Here is a 25,497-nt window from a genome sequence, read left to right on the forward strand (position 1 = left end):
CCTAGGACTGTCGTGCCCCCCCCCCATACCCGTGAAGGAATCTGTCCGCGCCCCCCATGGAGCCACTGTTGGGAGCTGGGAGTGGGGCCAGGGCTGAAACCGTGGTCGGGAGCCAGGGCTGGTGTCAGGAGCTGGGGCCAGTGTCAGGGGCCGGTGTCGGGGGCCATGGCCGGGACTGGAGCAGGAGCCATGGTTGGGAGCCAAGGCCACGGCCAGGAGTGGAGCCAGCGGTGGAGCTGCAGCTGGGGCCATGGCCAGGAGCGGAGCCACAGTCGGAAGCCGGGGTCGCGACTAGGAGCAGAGCCGCAGTTGGGATTGGGGGCTGGGGCCACTGTGAGGAGCAGAGCCATGGCTGAGGCTGGGGCCCGGGTCGGGACCCAGGGCCAAGAGTGGAGCCAGGCAGGGTCCGGATCCACAGCTGTGGCTGGGAGCGGGGCTGGGAGCCGGAAGCCAAGGCTGGGGTCAGAGCCGGGGCTGGAGCCGGGGGCAGAGCAGAGCTGGGGGCAGAGCAGGGCCGGGTGACGCTCCCTCCCTGCCCCCCTTGGGGCTGGCCCAGGCCCCACCACACCTTCCCAAATGTTCGTCCACGCCCCCCCTAGGGGCCCCACAGTTTGGGGATCACTGATCTAAGAGGTGACAGCCACTGTCATATGCTATTCGAATGGAAAATTTCCTTAGATTTGCAATAAAGTTTTGGATTTTGTCAACGACCTCAGTGTATAGTGTTGGGGAAATACAGAATTGGAAGGGGTGACTACAAATAAATACTTAATACAAAATAAAAGATGAAAGTTTCTGTTTGTTTTTTAAACGAAAAACTTCACTCTCATCATGTTACTTCACCTTCTCTATTTTGAATGTGGAGCAGGTTTTTAGAAACTTCTTCTGAACATCTTGATATTCTTGCTGTGTTGTATTTATCATAACCACTTTGACACGTTCTTGTTTCATATCACACCACTCTTTAGGGAATGCTACTAACTGTTTACCTGCAAAGTAAACATTTTGTTAATACAGCTAGAACTGACTCTGCTTATACGGGCTTGTGCCTTATTAAAAACTGAAAAGAGCATCTATTATCCATTCTTTTCTTCCACAAATTCTTTGGCAAGCCTATTCTTTGCCATGAATACTCCATGGCTTCTGTAGCACAGATTAGATTTTCTATTTTGCTACCAATCTGAGCGCTCACTTACCAAACAAAAACAATTAACTGAAGTAAAGTTTAGAAATGTTGGGAAATTTTACTCATTACTTCTGGATCACTCAACATTTTGGGCCTCGGGGTACAAACTGTGGTGAACGGGACAACTCGCATGACTAAGGACAATTCATGTGAGTAAAGAGTGGCAAGACTGGAACATTTATCCTTTTTATATGGAATGGTATTTGCTTCTGGCTTATAAAGTTTTTGTTATATTGGTAAAACAAATGATTTATTAGCAAAATGATTAAGCTGAGAAAGAATATGGCTACAGCTAATTCACTCTTCTGTCAGTAAACTCTTCTGTTTATTGAGGTCCTGATCCAGCAAAGCACATAAACATGTACTTTTGCTGTGTCGGGGGTCTGAATACTCTTCTACTGGCATTACTGTAAAAGGTTTTGGAAAACATAATCCATAATGAAATATGGAAAAGAACAGGGACGCATTTACAATTTAATATATTCTGGGCAGGTGGAGAGCAGTGGATGCTGGCTGGCCACCCAGCTCTGAAGGCAGCGCCACAGCCAGCAGCAGTGTTGAAGTCAAGGTGGCAATGCCATACCATGATACCCTTATTTTTGCACTACTGCTGGCAGTGGTGCTGCCTTCAGAGCTGGGCTCCCAGCCAGCAGCTGCAGAGCTTCCTGCAGCCATGGGAGTGTGACGGTACCTCCCATAAGGCTTTATGGAAATATGCTTATGAATGTGTGTGTGTGTGTATATATATATATATATAACTAGAATGTGTTTTATGCTACATATGCCATGTAACATATCTCTGTAAAGGTTATGATCTACTGAATGTATTAATCCTATTTGTATGCATGTATCGTTTTTGTATTCGAAGTTATGAATATTGGCTGTGTACTGGCTTGATTTCTAAATAACCTTAGTAGAGCATTTGATCAGTTCCTGGAGAAAGGAATGTTGAAATTAAGTACCTAATCAAGAAATACTTAAAGGACAATGAATCTTGGAACGCTCCAATCCACATGAGAAGCCTACTTGAGGATGTTCAAGGTAGCATGTGACCCATGGCTGCTACCTGGTAAAAAACTGTGAGTCATGCATGGACATGTGACTTGCCCAGGTGACTCCAGAACTCCATCTTGGAGCTGGACTTTGCATAGGAGGGAGGAGGGGGTCTCCACCCACAAGAGAAAGTCTATTTAAGCCCGTGGGAGACCTCTCCATTTGGTCTTCAGATGGCTAAAGAGAGAGAGCCTCTTCACCCCCAAAGATACCTGAAAGAAACTGGAACAAAAGACAGTAACTACAGGGGGTGTGAGTGATTGCTGGACCCGGACTAGAAGGAGATTAGTCTGTAAAAGGGAGCTTACTGGAACTGATGAGAGTTATCTGTATTCAATTGTATTCAGTTATATTAGGCATAGATTTGCGTGTTTTATTTTATTTCACTTGGTAATTCACTTTGTTCTGTCTGTTACTACTTGGAACCACTTAAATCCTACTTTCTGTATTTAATAAAATCACTTTTTACTTATTAATTCAGCCAGAGTACGTATTAATACTTGGGGGGGCAAACAGCTATGCATATCTCTCTATCAGTGTATAAGCTTTATACAGGGTAAAACGGATTTATTTGGGTTTAGACCCCATTGGGAGTTGGGCATCTGAGTGTTAAAGACAAGTACACTTCTGTGAGCTGTTTTCAGTTAAGTCTGCAGCTTTTGGGCACTTGGTTCGGACCCTGGGTCTGTGTTGGAGCAGACGGGTGTGTCTGGCTCAGCAAGACAGGGTGCTGGATTCCCAGGCTGGCAGAGGGAAAGCAGGGGCAGAAGTAATCTTGGCACATCAGTTGGCAGTTCCCAAGGGGGTTCCTGTGATCCAACTCATCACAGTCAGGGGAGATTCCTGGAGGTGGGTCTGACCCAGCCCTAGGAGAGGCACCTGCAGGGGAAGAGGAGGTCCTGTCCCTGAGCAGCCCAGCCAGGACCAGCAGCTGGAGTCTGGCATATTGAAGGAGCCCTTGGCCAGGGCTCCCCCAGCCCTGCCTCTCCCCGGCTACAGGCCTAGCACCCTGGCATTCAGGAGTTAAACGGGCCTTGGGCTGGCTGTGTGTGTATGGGAGAGTGACCACGGGAAACCCCCGCCGACCACGGTGCACTGCTAGCAGTAGTACTGCCTTCAGAGCTGGGCACCTGGCCAGTGGCTGCTGCTCTCCAGCTGCCCAGCTTTAAAGGCATCGCCGTCACCAGCAACAGCGCAGAAGTAAGGGTGGCAATACAGTGACCCCCCTACAATAGCCTCGTGACTTCCCGCCCCATGACTCACTTTTGGGTTGGGACCCCCATGGTCACAACACCGTAAAATTTCAGATTGAAGTATCTGAAACGGTGAAATTTATTATTTTTTAAATCCTATGACTATGAAATAGACCAAAATCAACCCTGATTTTGGTAGGACCCTACCTGTGAGGAAAGATTGAAACAATTGGATTTGTTTAGTTTGGAGAAGAGAAGACCGAGAGGAGACATGATAAGTTTTCAAGTACGTAAAAGGTTGTTACAAAGAGGAGGGAGAAAAATTGTTCTTCTTAACCTCTGAGGATAGGACAAGAAGCAATGGGCTTAAATTGCAGCAAGGGCGGTTTAGGTAGGACATTAGGAAAAACTTCCTGTCAGAGTGGTTAAGCACTGGAATAAATTGCCTAGGGACGTTGTGGAATCTCCATCATTGGAGATTTTAAAGAGCAGGTTAGACCAACGCCTGTCAGGGATGGTCTAGATCAGGGATCGGCAACCCTTGACACTCGGCCCGCCAAAGTAAGCACCCTGGCAGGCCGGGCCGGTTTGTTTACCTGCCACGTCCGCAGGTTCGGCCAATCACAGCTCCCACTGGCCGCGGTTTGCCGCTCCAGGCCAATGGGGGCTGCAGGAAGCGGTGCAGACCGAGGGATGTGCTGGCCACTGCTTCCCGCCGCCCCCATTGGCCTGGAGCAGCGAACCGTGGCCAGTGGGAGCCGCGATTGGCCGAACCTGCGGACGCAGGAGGTAAACAAACCGGCCTGGCTGGCCAGGGTGCTTACCCTGGCAAGCCGCATGCCAAAGATTACCGATCCCTGGTCTAGATAATACTTAGTCCTGCCATGAGTGCAGGGGAACGAACAAGATGACTTCTTGAGGTCCCTTCCAATGCTATGATTCTATGATTCTAAGAAATTCAATTTAAAATTATGTGCTGGCTTTCTGACACAGCTGCTGTTACATTTCAAACTAAAATTGCTAAGTGGAAGCACTGCCAGTGGTAGGTAATGCCTAGCAACTGAAAATTTATGGCAAGAGATAAAGACTTATGCCCAGAAGTAAACCTATCTAGATTCTAGAAGCATTGCTGTTGGATGATTGAGAAAGCCTTTTTGGTACATCCTAAGAATTTTGATCAGTCCCTATTGGGAGATGTCCTATGTCCTCTTCAATTCTGAATTCTTTTTATCCTTTTACACTGGTATAAATCAGGGGTAACTTTACTGAAGTCAATGTTGTTACACTAGTTTTACACTAGTGTAAGTGAGAGGAGAATCAAGCTCAATATGTTTAAAAATATGTTCAGAATCATTAATAGTTTCTAAGAAAGTAGACTAGCATTATTTAGAATTTTTAAATATATGAATGAAACTGTGTGTACTTCGTCAGACCCTTCATGCAATAATAAACAAAATAATAATAATTAATAATAAAGCTATGAAGAGCAGCTCAACAAAGCTTTAATTTACCTTCATCCTTTGGCTCACGCTGAATGATTACAACTGTTCCTTGTTCATCTGTAGCACGTAGATTTTTCATGTCTACCTTGTAGTTCTTCCTGAGGAGTTTGATATTAATGTAAGTTTTTTTAGCTACTTTAGCATCCTCTAAGTGCATATTTGTCAGAGGGTCAAAGTCTATGAAAGACATATTGTTTATGGAATACTTCCACTGTACTAAATTGCTAACAAGTTTTGCCTTCGATTGTTCTTCTTGGTTATCTTTAATTCTTTTGATCATGTTTTGAATTTTCATGGAAGCTTCATAGACATCTCTAGTTATACCAGAAACTCTAACAAAAGGAGGAGTTTCCTTGGTTTCCACATGAATGGTAATATGTAGGCTTTTCTGGAGTTCACTTAGTTTCTTAGCTTCTGTTTCATCAAAACTGCCAATTAATTCATCTGAAATAACGTTGTCATACTGTTCTTTTAAAATCAGATTTTTTATCCAAGATTCAGTGGCTTCCACATTTTTTTGGCTTTCACCACAAATCTGAAACGTGGCTAACTCAATTTTCTTCTCCAGCACGAATCCATGTTTCTTTCCAGCAGGACGTTTTTTGCCCATTATAAGTGCTGTAATGAAGTATAAGGTCTGTAATTACTTAACTTTTATTTTAGAAAATATTTAATTTTATGTACCCATTTAAAAAACACTCACTACTCACATGTTAACTTAGAAAACCATGATTCTGATGTTGGTGAAATTGTATCTCCTTCTCTTTTCTGCATACTTGCATAAAATACATTTTGCATCTGTGGCTGGAAGATGACTATTTTAATGTTTTTCACATGCTGGACTGCTTTTGTACTTGCAAACTCAACTATAGCATCCATCATGTCCTCGGCTACCTTAGCTGGATTCTGCCCTGCCTGACCTGTAACAAATAAATAAAAAATACATATTTGCTGATGAACAGTATGTGAACTGAGATGGTCTCTATATCAAAGAACCCCTCTGCTCCCCACTTGTACTATCTGAAGATCTTGTGAACAGTCCGAGCAAAAAAATCAAAGAATGTCTATTTTCTAAACTGCAAGCTGTCAGGGTAGAAACTGTCTTTGTTTGTATAGGGCCAAACACACTGTTGGCACTTAACACAATAAAGTAATACAATAATAATAATGAAAAGTAATCCCCCCAAGTCAAAATTGAGGTATACTGCACTGCTGCGATATCTGTGCTGTACTTGTTCTGTGGCTAAACACAGGACTTCATTCTTCATAATTACAACAGATAAATATGACTATGATGATTTATTGAAACATCCTTTTAAAGGCAACACAGTCTCATTCTTATAATGAAGTCAGCATAACCAGATATGAAACACAGTTTAAGGAAATAATATATTGTGAAAAGAAAGTTACTTTGTGAGCTCTTAAAGAGAAACCTGGCTCCAATGTTTTTCTGGTTGCAATCATTAGCTGACAGGCTGCAGACTCTGAAGATGTCATTCTCTGTCTTTCTCCCCAAAAAGATCCATATTACCAACATCTCTGCTAAAGTGTGGATCTTTTGATGCCATAACTGAAACAAGAGCTATTAGTCTGCCACTTTCATAAAGTATAATTTCACTGACAAATGGATATAACACATTTCTATAACAATACTAACAGCTTTTAACTGGACGAGAGAATAATATATAGCATAAGCCCGAAACTTAAGATGAGGAAAATTGTAAGTCGCGCATGGACTGTGAACACTGTACAGGGATTGGTTCCTACAAAGCGTCCAAACCAATCCCAAAACGTGTGATGCAATGTAAAGTAAATGCAATGTAATATATACATGTACATAACGGAAGGGGGTTCCTGCATTACTTTGGATGTGTGGTATATCCTGTACCTACATTTGAGACAGTATAGCTTTGCTGTATGCCAAATGAAGGAACCTGAGTGACAAGAACTGAGTTCTTGGGAACCGTGTGGAAGAGGTCTTAGAGGCTACCCTAACAGTTCTGAACGTCTCGCTTTTTTACTAACATGTGGCCCAATCCTGCCACTCTTACACAGATAATCCTGCTCATGCTAACAGTTCTGTTGAAGACAACAGAATTACTCATTTAAGTAAATGTTACAGGGTTTTTTTAAATGACACCCAGAGTGTTCATTGACATTTAAAGTTACCATTTAAATATATTCCTAACAGGCTGACTAAAACTTATCTACTGTCTTGGAGAAATATTCTGCAAAGCAGAAATCTTGTAATGCAACATGTTTTTCCTGGATAATGTCACATTAGTGTCAATGTATAATTTAGAGCTGGGCAAAAATTTTCATTTTTCGGGGCTCTGAAACTACTTGCAAATTTGGGTTGAATTTGGTGAACAGTTTTTGCTGATTTTTTTCCCCAAAGAAGTTGCAACAGATTGTTTCAGCCATTTAGAAACGAAACATTTTGACTTTTCCTTTCAAAATGGCGTGTTGTTTCAAGATATAGCTAACGGGAAAAAATGGGTGAAAAACAACACAAAATGAAATAACCAAAAAAATCATTTGGGGCCAAACTAAATGTTTTATTCGACACAGAACAATTTTTTTATTTATTTTTAATTTTTATTTTGGCAAGAAAAAAAAATCAGTTTTGGTTAGAACAAAACTGAATTTTTTTCCAGAATTTAAAGTTCTGCCTCTGAAAAAGTCAACTATTCACTCAGCTCTGATATCATTAATTGGCAGCTCCCTTAGCCAGGTGACTGTACATTACCGCATGCTTTTTCAACATCTCTCCACTGAATACAGCCCTTGGCCATACAGTTACCTGCCAATGTTGTGATACACAGTTTGTCTACCGCAAGCCAGCTGAACCAAGTCGTTAGGCTACTTTCGGAGCAGAATATGCTTCTGCTGAAATCAGTAAGAGTAGTGCCAGGCCTTCAGAGGCGAACACCATATGGATACATGCTATGCAAATCTGTCATTTTAACATGACAGTTTTAAACCACACTGTTGGTATGACTGTGTGTGTAAACTTACTACAGTGAGCTTGATTTTGCATTTCCTTTCAAAATCTACTAAGAAAAAACAAACCTGTTCCAATTGCTGGGAAGGCGACAGATGTGTACTTCCTCAGTTCACATTCCTGGAGCACTTTAGAGACCAGAGCTTTAACATCTTTCTGATGAACGAGGTGAATAATTTTATTGCACATCAGTTTTCCACCTTGTGTGGTTATAAAGCCACTGTGAGGCTGCAAGGCTGGAAGACAGAAGAAAAAAATATGACACACAAAATGAGATCAACACTTTATAATAACAAAGGACCAGACCCTCAAGTGAAGTGTACAATGGAGCAGTTCCAATGTCTTTAACGGAGCCATGCTGATCTACACCAGATGAGAATATAGCTTCTGGATATAAATTTGCCTGGTATTTGCAAACAGGAAAGTGGAAAGCAAATCTATCTTGAATGTTTTATCCATTCAGGGTCTTGACATTCCACCAGCTTTATCTGGTTAATGTTTTCGCTGCTAACATTCTGCTTTTAAAATTTCTTTAAGCTGATATCTTAAATCGGGGGTGAACTTCGTATGTGCTCAGAATTTCCTGTTTTGCTTATGACTGAAATCTGGGTGCTCATCAAATAATAGTTTACAATTTAACACAAACTACCTTTCAATGTACACATCTACCTCGATATAACGCTGTCCTCGGGAGCCAAAAAATCTTACCGCGTTATAGGTGAAACCGCGTTATATTGAACTTGCTTTGATCCACCAGAGTGCGCAGCTCCGCCCCCCCCACCCCCCTCCGGAGCACTGTTTACCGCGTTATATCCAAATTCGTGTTATATCGGGCCGCGTTATATCGGGGTAGAGGTGTATATGAAATTTAGTAATTGTATTTGCATTATCAACATTTCTTAAAATGTGTATCAATGGAATGTGCACAATACCTCTGCATGAGAAACTCCTTATCTTTATTTATGTCATTTACCTCCAGAAATCTCTATTTATCATTTTACAGATAAGCTGACAGACTAAAAAAGAGCCCAAGTGATTTTAGGGCTATTGCAAGGAGGCTAAGGCACATGTAATAAAATCCTTTAAAAGTGCAAAAAACTGATGGACTCATGAGTACAATGGTACAAATAGCACTACTATGCAGAAAGGCAAGAAATTGATTGTGAGATTATGTGCTTATCCTACTAAGTGCAGAACACATTCAACTCCCATTGGCTTGGGAGTTGAGGGCAAGGCACTCAGCACCTTGCAGGATCAGGCTAATAAAGGGAGAGAATCCACAGATTTGCCAAAAGTGAAAAAATATGAAGCAAAAGGTGCAATACTGGAGCTGAACTGCCAGAACCATGGGGGCGCTATTTCATTTTGTGATTCAGGATGTGCACTACGGGTTTTTCTTGCACTAATGGATGCCAACCACAGTTGGCAATGGTTTAATTTCGGCACTGGTTTGGCAGAATCCAAAGACTGTAGAAGAGCTCACAGACACAGTGCCTACTGGGTTACATCATTTCAATTAACAATTGTGCACTTCTGAATACAAAAGCAGAGACACTGATAGTATCTAAGAGACTGATCCTGCACGCACTGAAGTCTGTGGCAAAGCTCCCATTGTCTCATCCAGGAGCGGGATCAGTCCCAAAATTGCTATTGCCTCAATTCAAGAAGGTACGTCAAGCATGTGAGTTTAAGTTACATGAGTTTAAAGTGACTGAAGCCAATGGGCCTCTTCAAGTTCTGAAAGTTAAGCATGTGCTTAAGTACCTTCATGAATAGGAGCCTACGGTTGCACTACTTCCCATGTACTCCTTAGGATCAAATAGCCTTTCTCTTCCAAATTATCTTCCTTTTGCAAAAATAATGTGGGTTCCATGAGAACAGGGTTTTCAAAAAATCAATAAAGCCAGCACAATTTCATTTAATGTAATGTGCTTTCCTATTATAATTATATGATCCAACTGGGGGATTGTAACATCATGAATAAGCATAAGCAGCCATTTAAATTGTGGAAAGAGCAGGTATACTAATAATGGAATCAAATGGAATATATGTTGCATCATACCAAGCATAGCACATTCTAGTTTAACCTGGGGTCCGGCAGCTTCCATCACTGCTTTGAAGACACCTTAAATAAATGAGAAAGCATGTCAGTTTAACTGTTGTTACCCAAAAATCACATCACACCTGTATGAAAACTCTCATAAACCTTAGAATATCAGGGTTGGAAGGGACCTCAGGAGATCATCTTGTCCAACCCCCTGCTCAAAGCAGGACCAATACCCAACTATTTTTTTTTGCCCCAGATCCCTAAATGGCCCCCTCAAGGATTGAACTCACAACCCCTAGATTTAGCAGGCCGATGCTCAAACCACTGAGCTATCACATACTATAGTTTCATGCACTAACAGCCAAATTCTGCATTCCTTGAATAGCCAAAACTCGCATGGGGCCACATCCTACAAGATGCTGAGCCCCACCAATTCCCATTGTGTTCAGTAATCTGCATAACATCTCATATTGCCTGCAAAGAATATACTCCATTTATGAATTAACTTTATTTCATAGCTCTCTTGGTTGACAGTACATCAGTCACCAGGCTACGTTACCTGACAGATTGCCTCTTTCTCTGTGTCATGCTGCTACTGCTGGGGTCAGCAGAGATGTTCAAGTTGAAGCCCCCTTGACACAAATGAGTGAGGGCTTCTGGCAGGGTGTTTTCTGTGTGGGGTCCTCAACTTTGGAACTGACTCACCTCCATGGAATGCCAGAGCCTAAGTTTGTGAACCTTCTAGGCAAGGGGCAAGGCCCATCTTATTTCTTGGGCTCCTGAGGAGGAGGGCGGACTAAGTGTTGGCAGGGCGTGGTGAATGTTAATTTACTTATGGGCAGTCCTTTCTATGACCTGGCCCATTGCATATATTAGCTAATTGGCCAGGCCCCCAGGAAGCAGAATAAGCACCTACCAATATATTTAGAATTTTTGTGGGGGAAATCAACATTACAGCATAGGATAGAGAGAGGGAGAACAAGAGGGTTGTCTCTTCAGGCGGCTCTGACTTATGCCCGGGTACCAGCCCAGCATATCAATCACCCAGGCTCAGAGAAGCACAAAGATGGCTTGATGTCACCTTTGCCACTCCACTCTGCTTTAGACTGTGCGCTCACGAGCAGCAACTGACAATGTGGGCCACTGTGTCAAGAGAAATCACAAAATAACTGTGTTGGGATACCCTGATATTATTTTGTGTCATGAGGCTGTATTGCTATGTGTTAGCATTGCGCTTCTATCTTGAAACATCCCAACGCAAAGTCAGGACAGCACTCAGCCATTATTTAGTAGCTCTCTTCAATTCTATTACATGAAGAGGCTCTCAAATGCTGCAAAGCTGGGTACTACTGGTCTAAGAGATACATTTCACAATGGAAAATTACCATTGGGAATAGCACTAACATTGGAGAACCACAGCCCAGAAATGAAAGGACAAGACCGATGGCCTTTAACATAACAAATTAACACAAAGCGCAGACATTTGCCACCCCACTTTTCCAGTGTGAAAAAAAACTTTATAAAAGTTTTGCATATCGAAAATGCGCCCTCCATTTCCAATACGTGGCAGTGAATTTATCATTAAATTCATGTATATTCAATAAAGTACCTGATTTGGCATTAAATGATGAATTTGATATGTTTACAATCACATCTGTATTTTCCTTGGTGATATCTCCAGTTGCTACCTGGAATGTAATCGAACCAAGCTGCATTTCATGAACTCCCAATACCGGGGTTGAAACATGCCCAAAGGAAACTGCAAGGAAAATAAAAATACATTAAAAGTGGTCTGTCCTAGTAAAAGTGCTATTCCCTTGAGCTTATGTATGCTTTGTAAGTTCAGTACGGAGTTCACAGATTGGGATCCCCAGCCATAAAGTATCCTCTTTGACTCCAATATTCCCTAACCCAGATTTTTTACTGCTGCTTTCTATTATTCAGTCCATAGGACCCGGGAAACAGAGAACTCATTCAGTTTAAATACCGTGGATCCATTAAATGCTACTCCCATTGATGTTGATGCAATTTTGCTATGAACTTCAATGGAAGAGGGAATAGGTTCTACATTCTCCTGAATGAATTTCTGGTGTTGCGTGCTCTTCACTCACATACTGTGCTGTCAGCATTTCCCTCCTGCAAATTAATAAATGGAAAGGAACTACATCCGCTGAATACCTTTGTGTGGACCATTCAAGTTACAGAGGTAAGGGGGTAATCTTCACAGATGGCCTAAAAGGGCACAAAGGGAAATGATGCTGTTGAGAGCCCTTGGTTGGCTGCTCGTGTAGCATGTTATCTGTGGTTCGCTTGGCACGGTGATTGCATCTTTATGATCCCAGCAACCACTGCAATCTATCGGTATAGTACTAGCGGATTCTCCTCCATGTAGTAAGGTTGGCAGCATCCCTGAAGAGCAAGAATGTCACCATAACAAAATATTTTCTCCCCTGAGTTTTTCACCTCTCGGGTTTAGGAATGTCAGTTCATTAGACTATGTTACGTCCTGGTGACATTCTCCTGCCAACTACGTATTTATAAAACCCAATCCAAATAAACAACCTTACTTGGACTCGATGATGCAGCCTGGAGATTCCCATTGGTCCTAGATTCTAGTTCATCTGTAAATGCCTAGAAATAGAATCAAAGGTACTGCAGACAAGGTTTCAGAGATTTGCCCAACAGAGACAGATTCAAACCTGGCTAGTCTCATAAGTAAAATTAACAGCTATGTATCTGCATGCACATAATGTTCACCTTACAGCAGAGTCTAAGTGTCAGTGGTGGTAGTAATGGGAAATTTTGTGGAAACAAGGTGCTGGTAGTTGCAGGTATTTTTACTACTGTGTCATCTAGAACTGCTCTGAGCAGGGTTAGAAAATACAGCATTTAAAATGCCTACAACCCTGGGAATCTCATCTACATTAATACAACATTTCTACCAGTAGTGGAGCTGAGCCAGTAATAGCAAAGGTGAGAAACATTTTGGGAGTCTAATGCAGACTGAACCTTAAAATCCTGAGCCTACTGAAAAACTTCACACTGCTAAGCGGTTACTTTGTTCTGAATTGGTTAGCTGCTTTTTGGCACCGTCTAATGCCATCTAGTGCAGCACCTGTCATTTGCATGCAGAAGCACTGGTGCTTAAGAAGTCTGAGTGGGGAATCAGGTTTGAAAATCAGGAACCTCAGTTCGGAAACAATGTTGAATATATGCACATTATATTCATGCATATACAGAGTAAAGATACACACATACAGGTTTTCTGAATTCCTCTTCCCCAGAGTTTTATTACTGGCTACATATGAAAGAAAACAGGATTTATTTATTTTTTGGTTTAGGGGTCAGCTGCTTATGGAGGTTATACCCCACTTTAAGTCAAAAGTCATCTGTTTGTGACATCACAATGGATTGCTATGGAAACAATTATACTGTCACCTGCAGAAGATAATGACTACCTGAGGAATAAGCAGAAGGATCTGATTAAACTAATAATCTATTATCATGCAAATATCTCTATTAATAACGAGCAAAGGAAAACAACCAACAAAAACAGAAAACAAGTGGTATACAGAAGAAAGGTTTCTCAAGAGGGTGAAATGCTGGTCCCAATGAAGTCAATGGGTAAAACTCCTTTGACTTCAGTGGCACCATGATTTCACCCAGCATGTTTTCAGATTTCTATGAGGAAGCAGCTGATCTTTCAGAGCCCAATCCTGCAATCCTCACTTAGTGGGCCAAATCCTAAGGTCCTCACTCACTTTTCACTAAGTCTTCACTAGGGCAAACTCCCATTCAACTAAACCGGAGTTTGCCCGAGTAACGATTTCAGAATCCAAAATATTGAGATCAACAGCACCTCTCTCATGAACATGGATGTCCCATGTAAGGGTCACAGGATCAGGCCCACTGAGACATCAGTCTTAACCTGTCACTAAAATCATTTATAATGAATATAATAAATTAGGCCTTTAAAAACATTGTAACTAAATCATATTGATAATAAATAACTAAAAGAGTGTGTAATAGGAAAAACATTAACATGAAAGAAATTACCTGAATATTATCTGTATCTCTTGGATGCAACAGCAAATGAACTTCCTGAAGAGACGTCAAGTTGTGGTTACTACTGAATTTAAACACTTCATCAAACATTACTTTAGCAACAACGGGTTTAGGAAACCCAAACCCGCCAGTCCCGATTGCTGGGAACGTGATTGAATGTAGAGACAGCTCTTCGGTTTTCTTCAGACATTCTTTGACTATGTCTTCTAGGTTCTGTATAAAAAAAACAGCAACATTTGTTTCTGTCAACATGGTCTTTATTCTTTAATCCCAAACAGTGTCTGTTGGTCCTAAAAAACCCACCCCTCATTATTAAACATGCATCACACACCCTGAGGTCATTCAAACTGAAATAAATGCAGCTGATACTCCCTGCTCACTACTATGTAACTTCAATACAGGATCCACATTAAATCAATTTTCATGTTAAATGAGGAGCACCTTCAAACAAAATCAATGCTCTGAAGAAAATTTATAAAGACTCTTACCGTCATGGCAGCGCCTCTTCCTTGGTCCCATACAGGAACAACGGCATGGAACAGAAAGCTGCACGCCAGATGACATCCACTTGTGTGGAACACAGACCCTTGAGTAGGTACTTGTCTTTGGCTTTCTTCATTGAACTCTAGCTGGAGCGTTGGTCCAGCCTTCTGCAGCAAACTTTGAGAAAGTGGACCTACACCAAGCCGCAGATCCTGGCCAACACTGCTTACGATCACGTCCGTCTGAGAGAAAAACAAAACAAAAATATTTCGAACAGGATCTTAAATGGAAGCGTTTACCAGCACCAATAGACTGTGTAAGTAACACACGCTGCAAGAGGCAATGTGTTAACACAGACATGAGGTTCTCAGCAAGAGCTCTGCATACTAGGTATATAGAGGTGTCAATCCATCATGGGAGTACAGGAATCCTGCATTTTGCTTCTTGACATTCCCTGCAGCATTTTCTAAATTCTTCTGGGAAGAATTTCTGTTGTGCAGCTACTCCTTCCCAGGGCAGTTTCCCAGCAGCACCAACAGAAGAAACAGCTGCACCAAAACGAAACTGAAGCAAATTTAGGCCAAAACACTTATGCCCTTGAGTAAGGCTACGATTTTGTCATGGACATTTGTAGTAAAAGTCAGGGAGAGGTCACAGGCAATAAACAAAAATTCACGGAAGCCATGACCTGTCCCTGACTTTTACTACAAATGTCCATGACAAAATGGAGAGGGAGGAGGGTCCAGCACCCTGCCCTGCTGTGGCTGGGAGGTGGGAGGGACCCCCGCCTGTGGTGGCTGGGGAGCTGCGGGGGATCCCCCTGCCTGGGGACTGGGGAGCTCTGGGGGATTCCCCCCTACAGGCGGAGGAGCTACAGGGGACCCCCGCATCTACGATGGCTGGGAAGCTCCAGAGGTCCCCTGCACCAGTGGGGACCCGCCCACGGCAGCTGAGGAGCTATGGGGGACCCTGCCCCCGCCTGAGGCAACTGGGGAGCTCTGGGAGATTCCCCCGGTGGCAGCAGCAGCTGCGGAGCTGCCGGGGGTCCCCTGCCACCCACGGGGCTGGGGAGCTCCGGGGGATTCCCCCTGCTCGTGGGGACTGGGGAGCTGCAGGGACCCCCCCATACACACACGGCGGCAGGCGTACCCCGCAGCTCCCAACCACCACAGGAGGTGGAGGTACCCTGCAGCTCCCAGCTGCTGCGGGCTGAAGTCCCGGAGGTCTGCGGAAGTCATGGATTCCATGACTTCCGCGACCTCCGTGACCAAAGCATAGCCTTACCCATGAGTTATGTCTCTGATGTCACATACACCTGTAACCTTGGGGCTCTTCTCCCTCCCCACAACTGAGATGGGACAGGATGCTACTTCTCAGAAAAGCAATATCCCAGAGATAAAACCTGGGTGGTAGAAACCGAGGCAGTCTGTTTGCATCATAAAGACACAGTAAAGAGCAAAACCCACAATTTTTTGTTTTGTAGTTCCCCATTAACATTAAATACAGAGGAATTTTTAATGGGTTATTGGGTTAGATAGGGCTGTTACTGCAAGAGAACTTACAAATATAAAGCTTTCAAAGAGAGCAGCCAATAGCCAGTGCAATAAGACCACACTTTATGAAGGAGCACCACAACTGGCTGCGGTGAGTCAGAGAGGGGATGTTTAATTAAAAAGAAAAATCAGGGGCAGTTAAGATGTACAGACTACTGAGATGCACTTGGAGCCACTAATATAAAAACAAACACTAAGGGTGTAATAAGGAGTCACACTGGACTACACAAAGACACTCCAATTAAGCCAGTCTGAAATGCATCAGCTGAGCTCTGGATAAGCAGAGAGTGTGAAAACCAAAGTGCAGTTAGTTCAGGTTTCCAACCTACTGATCCAGCCTTCAGCAAAAGCAAATTAAGCAGCTGCTTCTGGTCTTGCTCTTTCAATACTCCTGCAAGTTGTACAACTCAGACTCAGCACCATGTCCTTCCCCAGTGAAGGCAGAAGGGAAGGAAACTCCCAGGACACCCCCTGTACAGTAGCAAGACCAGAGAGGATGGCACCTCATGGCCTGGATTCCCTTCTATCAGCTTGGAGCACTATGAATAACAGTGTTAACCCTTCTAACTTCAATACAGTTTGTTGAAAAGGCCAATTATTTTGTATGTTGACTCTAGACCTAGATGTAAACGTTGTGGCTTGGGTCCTTCTCCCATTTATTGATTTAATTAACACACTATGTGTGTTTCATTATAGAATACTGATTTTAGACATCAAGTTAACCTAGTATCTTCTCATTTCCCAGTTAACTTTGAGGAAAATCTTTATATGAAACTGGGTAATATCTGATAAATTAAAACACCTACTGTAGCATCCTGAATGTCTCTCTTCTCCAGTATGACACTCAGACCTTCATCCGTTGTTACCATCTGGAGACCCTTTCTGTTCTGAGTACCTCTACTTTCTCTGGGCTGGTGGCTTGTTTTGGACTGAGGCAATAAACTGAGTTGGGGTGATTTCTCTGTGAACACGTCTTTCAAGGCATCAGTGAGAACCTGAACTGTTTTTTCTGTAAAGTCCACGAGATGAATCTCCTTCAGGCAACTTTCCCCTGGAGAATCTTCCAAGGTTTCCTTGATGGATTTTGCAATTGACTGTGCACACAGTTTTAACGGAAATCCAAATATCCCAGAGCTGATAGCGGGGATGGCTATGGAATGATGATTGTACGTTTCAGCCAGGTGTAGGCTTTCCTTAACTGCTCTTTTTAACAGGCGCACGCACTTTTCTGGTTCGTGATCCCTCCACCTGGGCCCAACAGCATGAATCACCTGTTTACATGGGAGGTTCCCAGCATCTGTAATAACAGCACGGCCGGGCTGCAAACGGCCTCGTTTCCGCACAATATGGTCACATTCTGTTTGTAGTTCTGGCCCTGCAGCTTTTAAAAGTGCCTCAGCAAGGCCACCAATATGCTTTAAGTCCTCATTTGATGCATTCACCACAACGTCAGCTGGATGACTGCACAAGTCCCCTTTATAAACTGCTACTACAACTCCATCTTGCAGGATCATTTTACAGCGGAGCTGTTTTGTCGTATCATTACCAGTTTCACCATCTTCTCTTTGTTCTTCTCCATCTTCTTGCAGCCTGATCAGACAGTTAAATTGATCCTTTACCTCACTAACATACAAGCGTTCTTTGTCTCTGAAAAATGCTTTGGCACCCGGTTTATCAATTAACACCTTTGTAGAATATAGTGAAGACAGAATTTGTTCAATCAGGTGGATGCCCTTCAACACTTCTACCTTTGGTCCACTCAGGGAAATACTTTTACGTGAAGTCTGTGTGCCAAAATTAATTGTCACATCTTTCTTTCTCAATTCATGACAAACGTGGGATTTTTCCTTCTCTATGAACTGTACAACTGCCACAGACTGAACTGGGATTAATTTTTGCACCTGTGTGTTTCTATCTACAAACTCAGAAAGCTTTCGATAAGCTTCTGCTACAGCTTTAGAATAACCAGCAATAACTACTTTCTGATCTCCTTCCAGAGGGAGCAGGTCATCCATTATTAGGGTTTCCTGGGATGCATTATATGTCTTGTACAAGATGCTAGTGAGTTCCCTCCATTCTCTCTTTTTGATGACTTCTCGGTCTTCCAGAGGAATGCATTTATAGTCTAACTCTGTCTTCATTCGTTCTTCTGCTTCTAAGAGAACTTTAGGAGAGTCTCCTACCAGCAGTACAGTATCATTCTCAAGCTGATAAAAGGCATTGACTTGATTTGTCACAAATAAGCTCTGTGACAGAGTTTCATTATCGATGTGCTGTAGGAACTGGAAAATCTGAGGATGAATAGTAATTGACTTCTGTGCCATGTTCTGCACCTTTTCCAGTATGTCACTTTTGACTTTATAAACTTCTGTATCTACTCCACATAGGCCAATTGTCTTCTTTGCAGCATCATAAGAGATCTTTAAGCATGGGTACTCCTTGTAAATATTCTTTTCTAGCCCAGCATTGTGTAAAATTGCATACTTTCCTGGGGGAACTGACATAGTTATTTCTAGTTTTTGCTTTTCCCTTTCTGTTTCTCTTACAGCATTTTCCATATGTTCTTTCAGTTCTTTCTCCACATCCTCCACAGCCAGCATGTCACCTGCTATGATAGCCATTTCCTTAGAAATGTCAGGTATAGTCAACACATGGTCCGTCGCCAATCTGTTTTTTATGGCTTCCCAAACCACTGCATTTACTTTACACTTACTAGTCTTGTACTTTGACATGACACAAGAGAACTCAGTGGAAACATCCTCTTTCCAAGTCCCAATCAACTTAATCATTGACCTTCTCTGTTTAGACAAAGTTGCTGAAGGACACAATGTAATTTCTGGATATGTACATTTGGCTTGGGGCCATTTTAGCTCACAATGGCAATTTTCCATTTCCTGGTTTATTTCTTGGATTAGCCTATCATGGCTCTGTAAAAACTGCAAGATGTAAGGATCCACTGGGATTCTAATTGGTTCTGGCATCTTTATTAGTGGTCTCTTCTTTCCATAAAGAGCTGTACCCAAAGAACTGTAGTACGGATGTACAGAAATTGGTGTTTGATCAAGGGAATGCTGCTTTCCCAAGACAGTGTTCAGATCTAAAAATTAAAATATACAAAGAATTTCAATAAAAATTAAAAAAAATCAGCCTGAAACGCTATTAAATAGAATAACAATTTGTCTTTTGTGTCTATTTCTGTGTTTTTTGGCTTCCAAAACACTATTTTCAGCGGGGTGGAGGAATCAGGGTTCTGTTTTCTATTTGTTTCATTAAGTACACCCGAGCATTATTTAACTTCACAGTTATGCTTTACTATTAACCCTTATTGAGAGATGGGCATGGAAGGGTGCCCTATCAAAAGGAGGAGCAAATATTTCTTATTCTAAACTTTATCAAAAGAACTCTTGGTCCACTGCTCATCCAGAAAGTTATGTCAATTTTGGGGCATTTTCCTGCCATTTTAAATGGGATATAGACAATGCAAGGAAAATGTGATTGATGAAAGTACAAAAAGTGTCATTACCATGAGCCAGGTTATACATCAAAGTCTAACATATGGAAACTTCTTAAGCAATCATTTAGCATATTAGACAAAAATAAGTCACTTACCCGAGGTCTTCAATTAAAAGTCAAACAAAATTATTCTGGAAACCTTGGGACTCTGAATGCAGGGAGTTATTTATTGGAGGTGACCCTAACACTAGAATGGGGCATTGGTTTCATGCTGATTCAAAGGAAACATTGCAACCTACTGAATCATCACCACTTAGACATATCCTGTCCAGATGCAGAAGAAATTTGACCCTGCTTAGCTTATGAAATCCAAACAGATCACAGCTCAAAGTGGTTTAAAGAACCTCCTTTCCCTATCGTCACATATAATAAAACTACGGTGAAAAACCATGGATGTGTTTATATTAAAAAACAACATCAGAGAGTCATCAATCCATGCATAACAGAGATATTAAAGGTTATATAAAGATAACACAGGATGGAATGGTTCTGGAACCCTGAACAGGCAACAAATACACAAGGGTATTTCTAGTGAACCAAACCATGAGATTCTACTTAATTCTTATGTAGATATAAACTTTCATTGGGTCAAGTTCTGAGATGCTGAGAACCTGCAAGTCACATTGAGGCCAATGTTGAGCAGAGGTTGCACAACACCTCCTGGAAAGAACTCAGAACCTTGGAACAGGGCTTAAGCACTTTACCTTTATGACACCAAACCTGACCTGGGTCTCTTATTAGTAGTGTAGTCATTTACTTTCAGACACCAAGATGGTTAACCATTTTCTAAGAATATCATGTTCATTTTCTAATGAAAAGAAGTACTGAAAGTGAGACGGTATTACCTTTGTGATCACAAAAAGTAATGATAGCTGACTTCTCCTCACGGAAATGTTTAACATCTAATACTGGGCCACCTCCATTCTTTGGACTTTCAAAGTAGATCGTTATATAATCTTTAGGAACATTAGATGGTATGTTTTCAGCCTTGATGCTTTGTGTCAATTCAAGAAGTCTGGCAGTAATTTTAAAGTGTTTCATTCTGTTGTTTTGGGCACATATGTCCAAAAATTCCACGGTGTCTGAAATCAGAAAATAGGCATCCATGAAACATTTTTTACTGTATCATTCTTAGGGCTCAGCTATGATTTCTGCAATGGTACTGAGTGGGGTTTGGTTCTGTTTACTCTTGGAATGAAACCATTTTCAGCACTGGGCAAGTTTTCCAGTGTAAATACCACTGTGTTTGTGACAATGAATTCCCCAGGCCAATTGTGTAATAAGGTATTTATTTATTTTGTAATACATTATTTCCAATAATTAGTTTTAAATTAATTGTCTTTCAATTTCATTGGCTGTCCTTTTGTGCTCGTATTATATTTTGTATTTTTGTATTTTGTTCTTGTAAAATAGGAGCACGCAATTTACTTGCTCAATACTATTCACTATTGTATTTCTCTGACATGTCTCCTATTAATCTCGTCTGCAAGATAAGTAGTTCTAATCTTTTTAATCTCTTGTCATAGGGAAGTGTTTCCATACTGCTCATATTTTCAACCCATCTCTGGACTCCGTCCCCGCCTATCTTTTCTGAGATGGAATGACCGGAATGAAACACAGCACTCCAAGTGTGGTTGCACCATCAAGTTATGAAGTTGGCATGATAATATTTTCAATATTATTTTCTCTCAAAATCTTTCTACATCCTCACATTCTGGTTGCCTTTTTGATGATAGCTGCCCACTGAGCAGATGTTTTCTGGGATCTGTCCACAGTGGTACCCAGGTCTTTTTCATGAGTGATTGTAGTCAATTTAGATCCCAATTTACTATTCAAATTTCTTTTATGGCAATTCTTTATGTATTAGGGGTTGGCCACCTTTTAAAACTACACATAAAAATTACTGTCAGTGTACGTTCTGTCTTACCTATACTTTTTATAAAGGTAACTACAGCTGCATTTATTTCAGGTATCATTTCCATGCTGAAGTCTTTGTCTCCCGATAAGCCACTGATAGTCTCCAACAGCATCATTAACATGCATTCTGTGACAGACTCTTCTATATTTTCAAGCACAAGTAGAGATGAAGCTGTTTGGGGGTGCTCTTGAATCTTCTCCACATGGCGTGCACTATTCTGCACTGAATGTTCCTTTCTTCGCAAGACTTCCTGCACATCTAGTTTGACAGAAGTACAAATAAAAGGATGTCACTGGGTTACACAGTTGTACACACTCAATACATTTCATGGGGTAAAGATATTAGGGCAAACTCAATATTATTTTACGTTCTAATGTTTTAAATTTTTTAAAACTTTCATCCTGTCTCTCTCTCTTAAAAGGACTCTTGCTTTCTCTTCTGGAAAAAGTAAAATGATTATGGGGACAAAAGCGTTGCTTAAGTTACTGTACACTGTAAAACATCAAAGGGTTGTCAGATCTATCTACAGGAATATCACCTACAGGAATAGAGCCTCATCCACCACATCTGATAAAATGTCGAAAGCACACTACTCCCGAGGGCATTCTGCGCCAAAAAAATTAAAAATTCTGTGCACAGTATTTTAAAATTCTGCAAATTTTATTTGTCAAATAAATGTGGAGGCTCCAGCATGGCACTGGGGAGCACAGGCCACTGGCTGCACAGAGGTGGGAGATCACTGTGTAGCTCCCCGCCCCTTCCCCAGGACATGGGCTCAGCGGTGAGGCTGCACCCAACCCTGACACAGTGCAAGGATCTGACCTGTCCCAGAAACACCCCAGGACCCTGCCCCTGTGTGTGGGCAGGCAGGCTCGGCAAGGCAGGATCCAAGTGTGGAGAGGCTTAATGTGGGGGGATCCAGGTATGGGTTGATAGGATTCTGTGGGGGGCAATCTGGGTGCGGGCGGCTCAGTGGGGGATCCACGTGCGCGGGGGGGGTGGATTTGGATGCACAGGGGCTTGTTGGGGGTTCTTGGTGCAATGGTAATGGGACTCTGCAGGGCAGCCAAGATGAAGGTGGTTGAGGCTCAGTGGGGTGTGTGGGGATAGAGCTCAGCGGGGGAATCTGGACATGGGGGAGCTCAGTGCAGGATCCAGATGCTGGGGGAATGGGGTTCAGTGGGGTGGGGATCCAGGTCCAGCTGGTTGGGGCTCAGTAGGGGGGATCTGGATGCAGGTGGCTCATCAAGGTGGTCCAGGTGCAGGGGGAATGGAGCTCATCGGGGGGCTTCTAAGTGTGGGGGGGGTGAGGCTTGGCAGGAGGGTCTGGGTATAAGGGGGTCTGGATGCATGGGGGTTGGGCGGATGGGGGAGCAGCTCCCTGTACAGGGATCCCTCTCCCTGCAGCTGAGGAGCGATGGGGAAGCGCGGGGGGGGGGGGCGGGCGGAGGAGAGAGTGAGTTTGCAGCGCTTCCTACAGCCGGGGGAGAAATCTGGGGGTGGGTCAACCCGGCCCTAGATGCCGTGCAGGGGAAGAGGAAATCCTGTCCTCCCTAGCCCAGCTGTGACCAGCAACTGAGGCTGGTGTAGGGTAGGAGCCACCAGCTGGGTCTTCCCTGCCCCACCATGATTTACCTCTCTGCCGGCTGCCCTGGGTATCTGAAACATACTGCTGGAGAAGGTCGCATGACCGCTCTTGTGGCTTCCCTTTGCTTCCCCGTCAGAAAGTCATTTTTCTGCAGGGAAGCAAAGAAATATGCGGGGGACATAAATTCTGCGCACGCGCAGAATTCCCCCAGGAGTCAGCACACGTAAGCATAAGCTGAAGATGGGCTTAAGATACAAAACATGGCTGCAGATCCAAAGTTTGGAGGTTTTTAATATTTGGGGTTATTTGGGGGCCCATCTCTAGCATGAACTAATACACCATAGATGCTAAATTTAAGAACCCATTGTTAGAAGCAGGGAAGAGCTAAGAAAAGAAGCACTGAATAAACATTCAGATAGAGGCAGCTATTTACTGCTATAGTTTATTGTAATGTCTAAAATAGGATTGAAGTTAAATTTTGAGAAATCAAAAATGTCTATAAAAGTAATTGTAACAACAGAAGAACTTCCTGGTTAACCTAACTTCCTTAACCTGAAGACTGAACATTATTTTTTCACTGGTGATGATTAGTTTTGCTGTCCAAGACACTATTCTCTAGACCACACTTTGAATGAGAAAGTTTACCAGAGTACTGCTGGGAAGGGGGGTCTAAGTAAGCTCATTAACATATTCATGAGATGTATCATTTTTCATAGCAACATTTGAAGTTATTCCTTTATAGTTCTGCATTCTGCCGGCAACAGGATCTTCCACTGTGTCTTTTCAAGTTAGTATCACAACATGTGACTACACAACCTGACCCGAATACGTGGGCATCAATGTAACTATGCCATAGAACCAGGAAATACTTGCAAGCACCATATTTCTGTACAAGAATCTTGAAACTAGAGGTATACAAAGATCCCACACCTAAGCTTAACTTTTTCAACGCTTGTCCTCCACAGCTATTGTTCTTCCATTGGCATCCCATTGAAACCAATGGAATATGAAAGATAGTTTTGGATGTACCTGATAACCTGGTTCATTGACCAGACAGGTGGTGTGTTTTACCTAGTCATGCCTAGAATTTTCAGTGACAGTCAAGGTATTTAAGGGACACACCATGGCTATTTAAACCTTGAATGAGACAGGTTCATAAAAAGTAATGGAAAATTATTCGTTTCAAGAGCAAGTTTAGCTTAGTGAAGTTGTCTTTTCTGCACAGGGAGGAGAAAAGTGTCATAATAAAGTCTCAGGGTTTGAGCACTCTCAGTAGAATTGTGATATAGGCACTTGCTGATCATGTCCCAGATATTCCTGTTTCTCAGCCACTTATCTTTCTGACCAGCTTTTGAAGCCAAACCCAGAGAGATCGTTCTGAACAACTCCCTGCAGAAATACAGGTCAGTGGTGAATGAGAAGTTTTACCTCTAGCACCAACATTTTCATTTTATGAAGAACCATACTGTTATTCTATGTACTATATTATGAAGAACACTTTACCTTGCTCCTGGGCTTTGCCTGCTGTCTTTGAAGCCTAAAAATAAAATGACAGTAGAATATTAACGAATGACCTGATGCTCCTGCTATTGCTTCAAAGCTCTGGATGCTGAGGGTTCAGGTTTGTATTTATTTACCTGTTCGGGATCCAACTCTTCCTGAAACACAGCCTCTTCGGTTGCACCTGTTGTTTCAGGCCACGTGACAACCAGCTTTAATCCTCCTTTCTCTGGCAAATCAAGCTCATGGGTCTTTTTGTCAAGAACTCGTTGCCTCACTAAAATACAAATAAAGAAAACTTATAACCTTGGTAGAAAGGATGGTTTGTATGTAAGTCCATGCGGCACTCTTATATCCTAATACTAGGTGACATACTCCTCTCCACTGAACACGGTAAAATATAACTAACGTCCAATAATCACATGAAAATATTTTTAGACTCATGGCACGAATGTGACACATACTGAAATTTGCTCAGTCAGACCATGTCATCCCTTGTTTGGCCCAACGGGAGCACAAGCTCATTTCAAGGCTCTCTCACTCTCACAAAATCTTTCTCTGGTAAATTTACCTTGCCACTTCTGCAATTTTGATCAGTGTCCCTTGATCTTAAGAGCTGTAGAAAGTCAGAGGTGTGGCAGCATACAGAGTTACATCAAATATTAGCTTTACATCAAATACTAGCTTTGTTCATTTGTAGAAGAGTCATGAGAAGAGCAAAAATATATAAACACATTATTATTTATTAGGTATATTACCCTCGTCGCTATTTGTATTTGGTAGTGTTCAGTAAAACCAGTTAGATGGGGGTCCTAATGCACTGGGAGCTGTGCAAACACATAGTACAGGGGTGGCCAACCTGAGCCTGAGAAGGAGCCGGAATTTACCAATG

At 42.4% G+C, this 25,497-nt stretch overlaps 1 protein-coding gene across 1 annotated transcript in view; it reads right to left on the reverse strand.

Moving 5' to 3' along the window:
• Nucleotides 1–25,497, reverse strand: part of LOC112117779 (protein mono-ADP-ribosyltransferase PARP14) — a 33,360-nt gene that overhangs the window by 4,159 nt on the left and 3,704 nt on the right. The window contains exons 2-15 of the mRNA XM_024215848.3: nt 24,743–24,882; nt 24,609–24,642; nt 21,527–21,775; nt 20,445–20,681; nt 16,893–19,183; nt 14,539–14,775; nt 14,042–14,263; nt 12,553–12,616; nt 11,595–11,744; nt 10,001–10,063; nt 8,007–8,174; nt 5,645–5,854; nt 4,944–5,552; nt 844–989 (exon numbers count right to left, since the gene is read on the reverse strand). Of these exons, the coding sequence (XP_024071616.2) occupies nt 844–989; nt 4,944–5,552; nt 5,645–5,854; nt 8,007–8,174; nt 10,001–10,063; nt 11,595–11,744; nt 12,553–12,616; nt 14,042–14,263; nt 14,539–14,775; nt 16,893–19,183; nt 20,445–20,681; nt 21,527–21,775; nt 24,609–24,642; nt 24,743–24,882 (4,820 nt within the window). The remainder of the gene's footprint in view (nt 1–843; nt 990–4,943; nt 5,553–5,644; nt 5,855–8,006; nt 8,175–10,000; nt 10,064–11,594; nt 11,745–12,552; nt 12,617–14,041; nt 14,264–14,538; nt 14,776–16,892; nt 19,184–20,444; nt 20,682–21,526; nt 21,776–24,608; nt 24,643–24,742; nt 24,883–25,497) is intronic.

The sequence above is a fragment of the Terrapene carolina genome, unplaced genomic scaffold (assembly GCF_002925995.2).
Source record: "Terrapene carolina triunguis isolate 2854851 unplaced genomic scaffold, T_m_triunguis-2.0 Scaffold62, whole genome shotgun sequence".
Lineage (NCBI taxonomy): Eukaryota > Metazoa > Chordata > Testudines > Emydidae > Terrapene > Terrapene triunguis.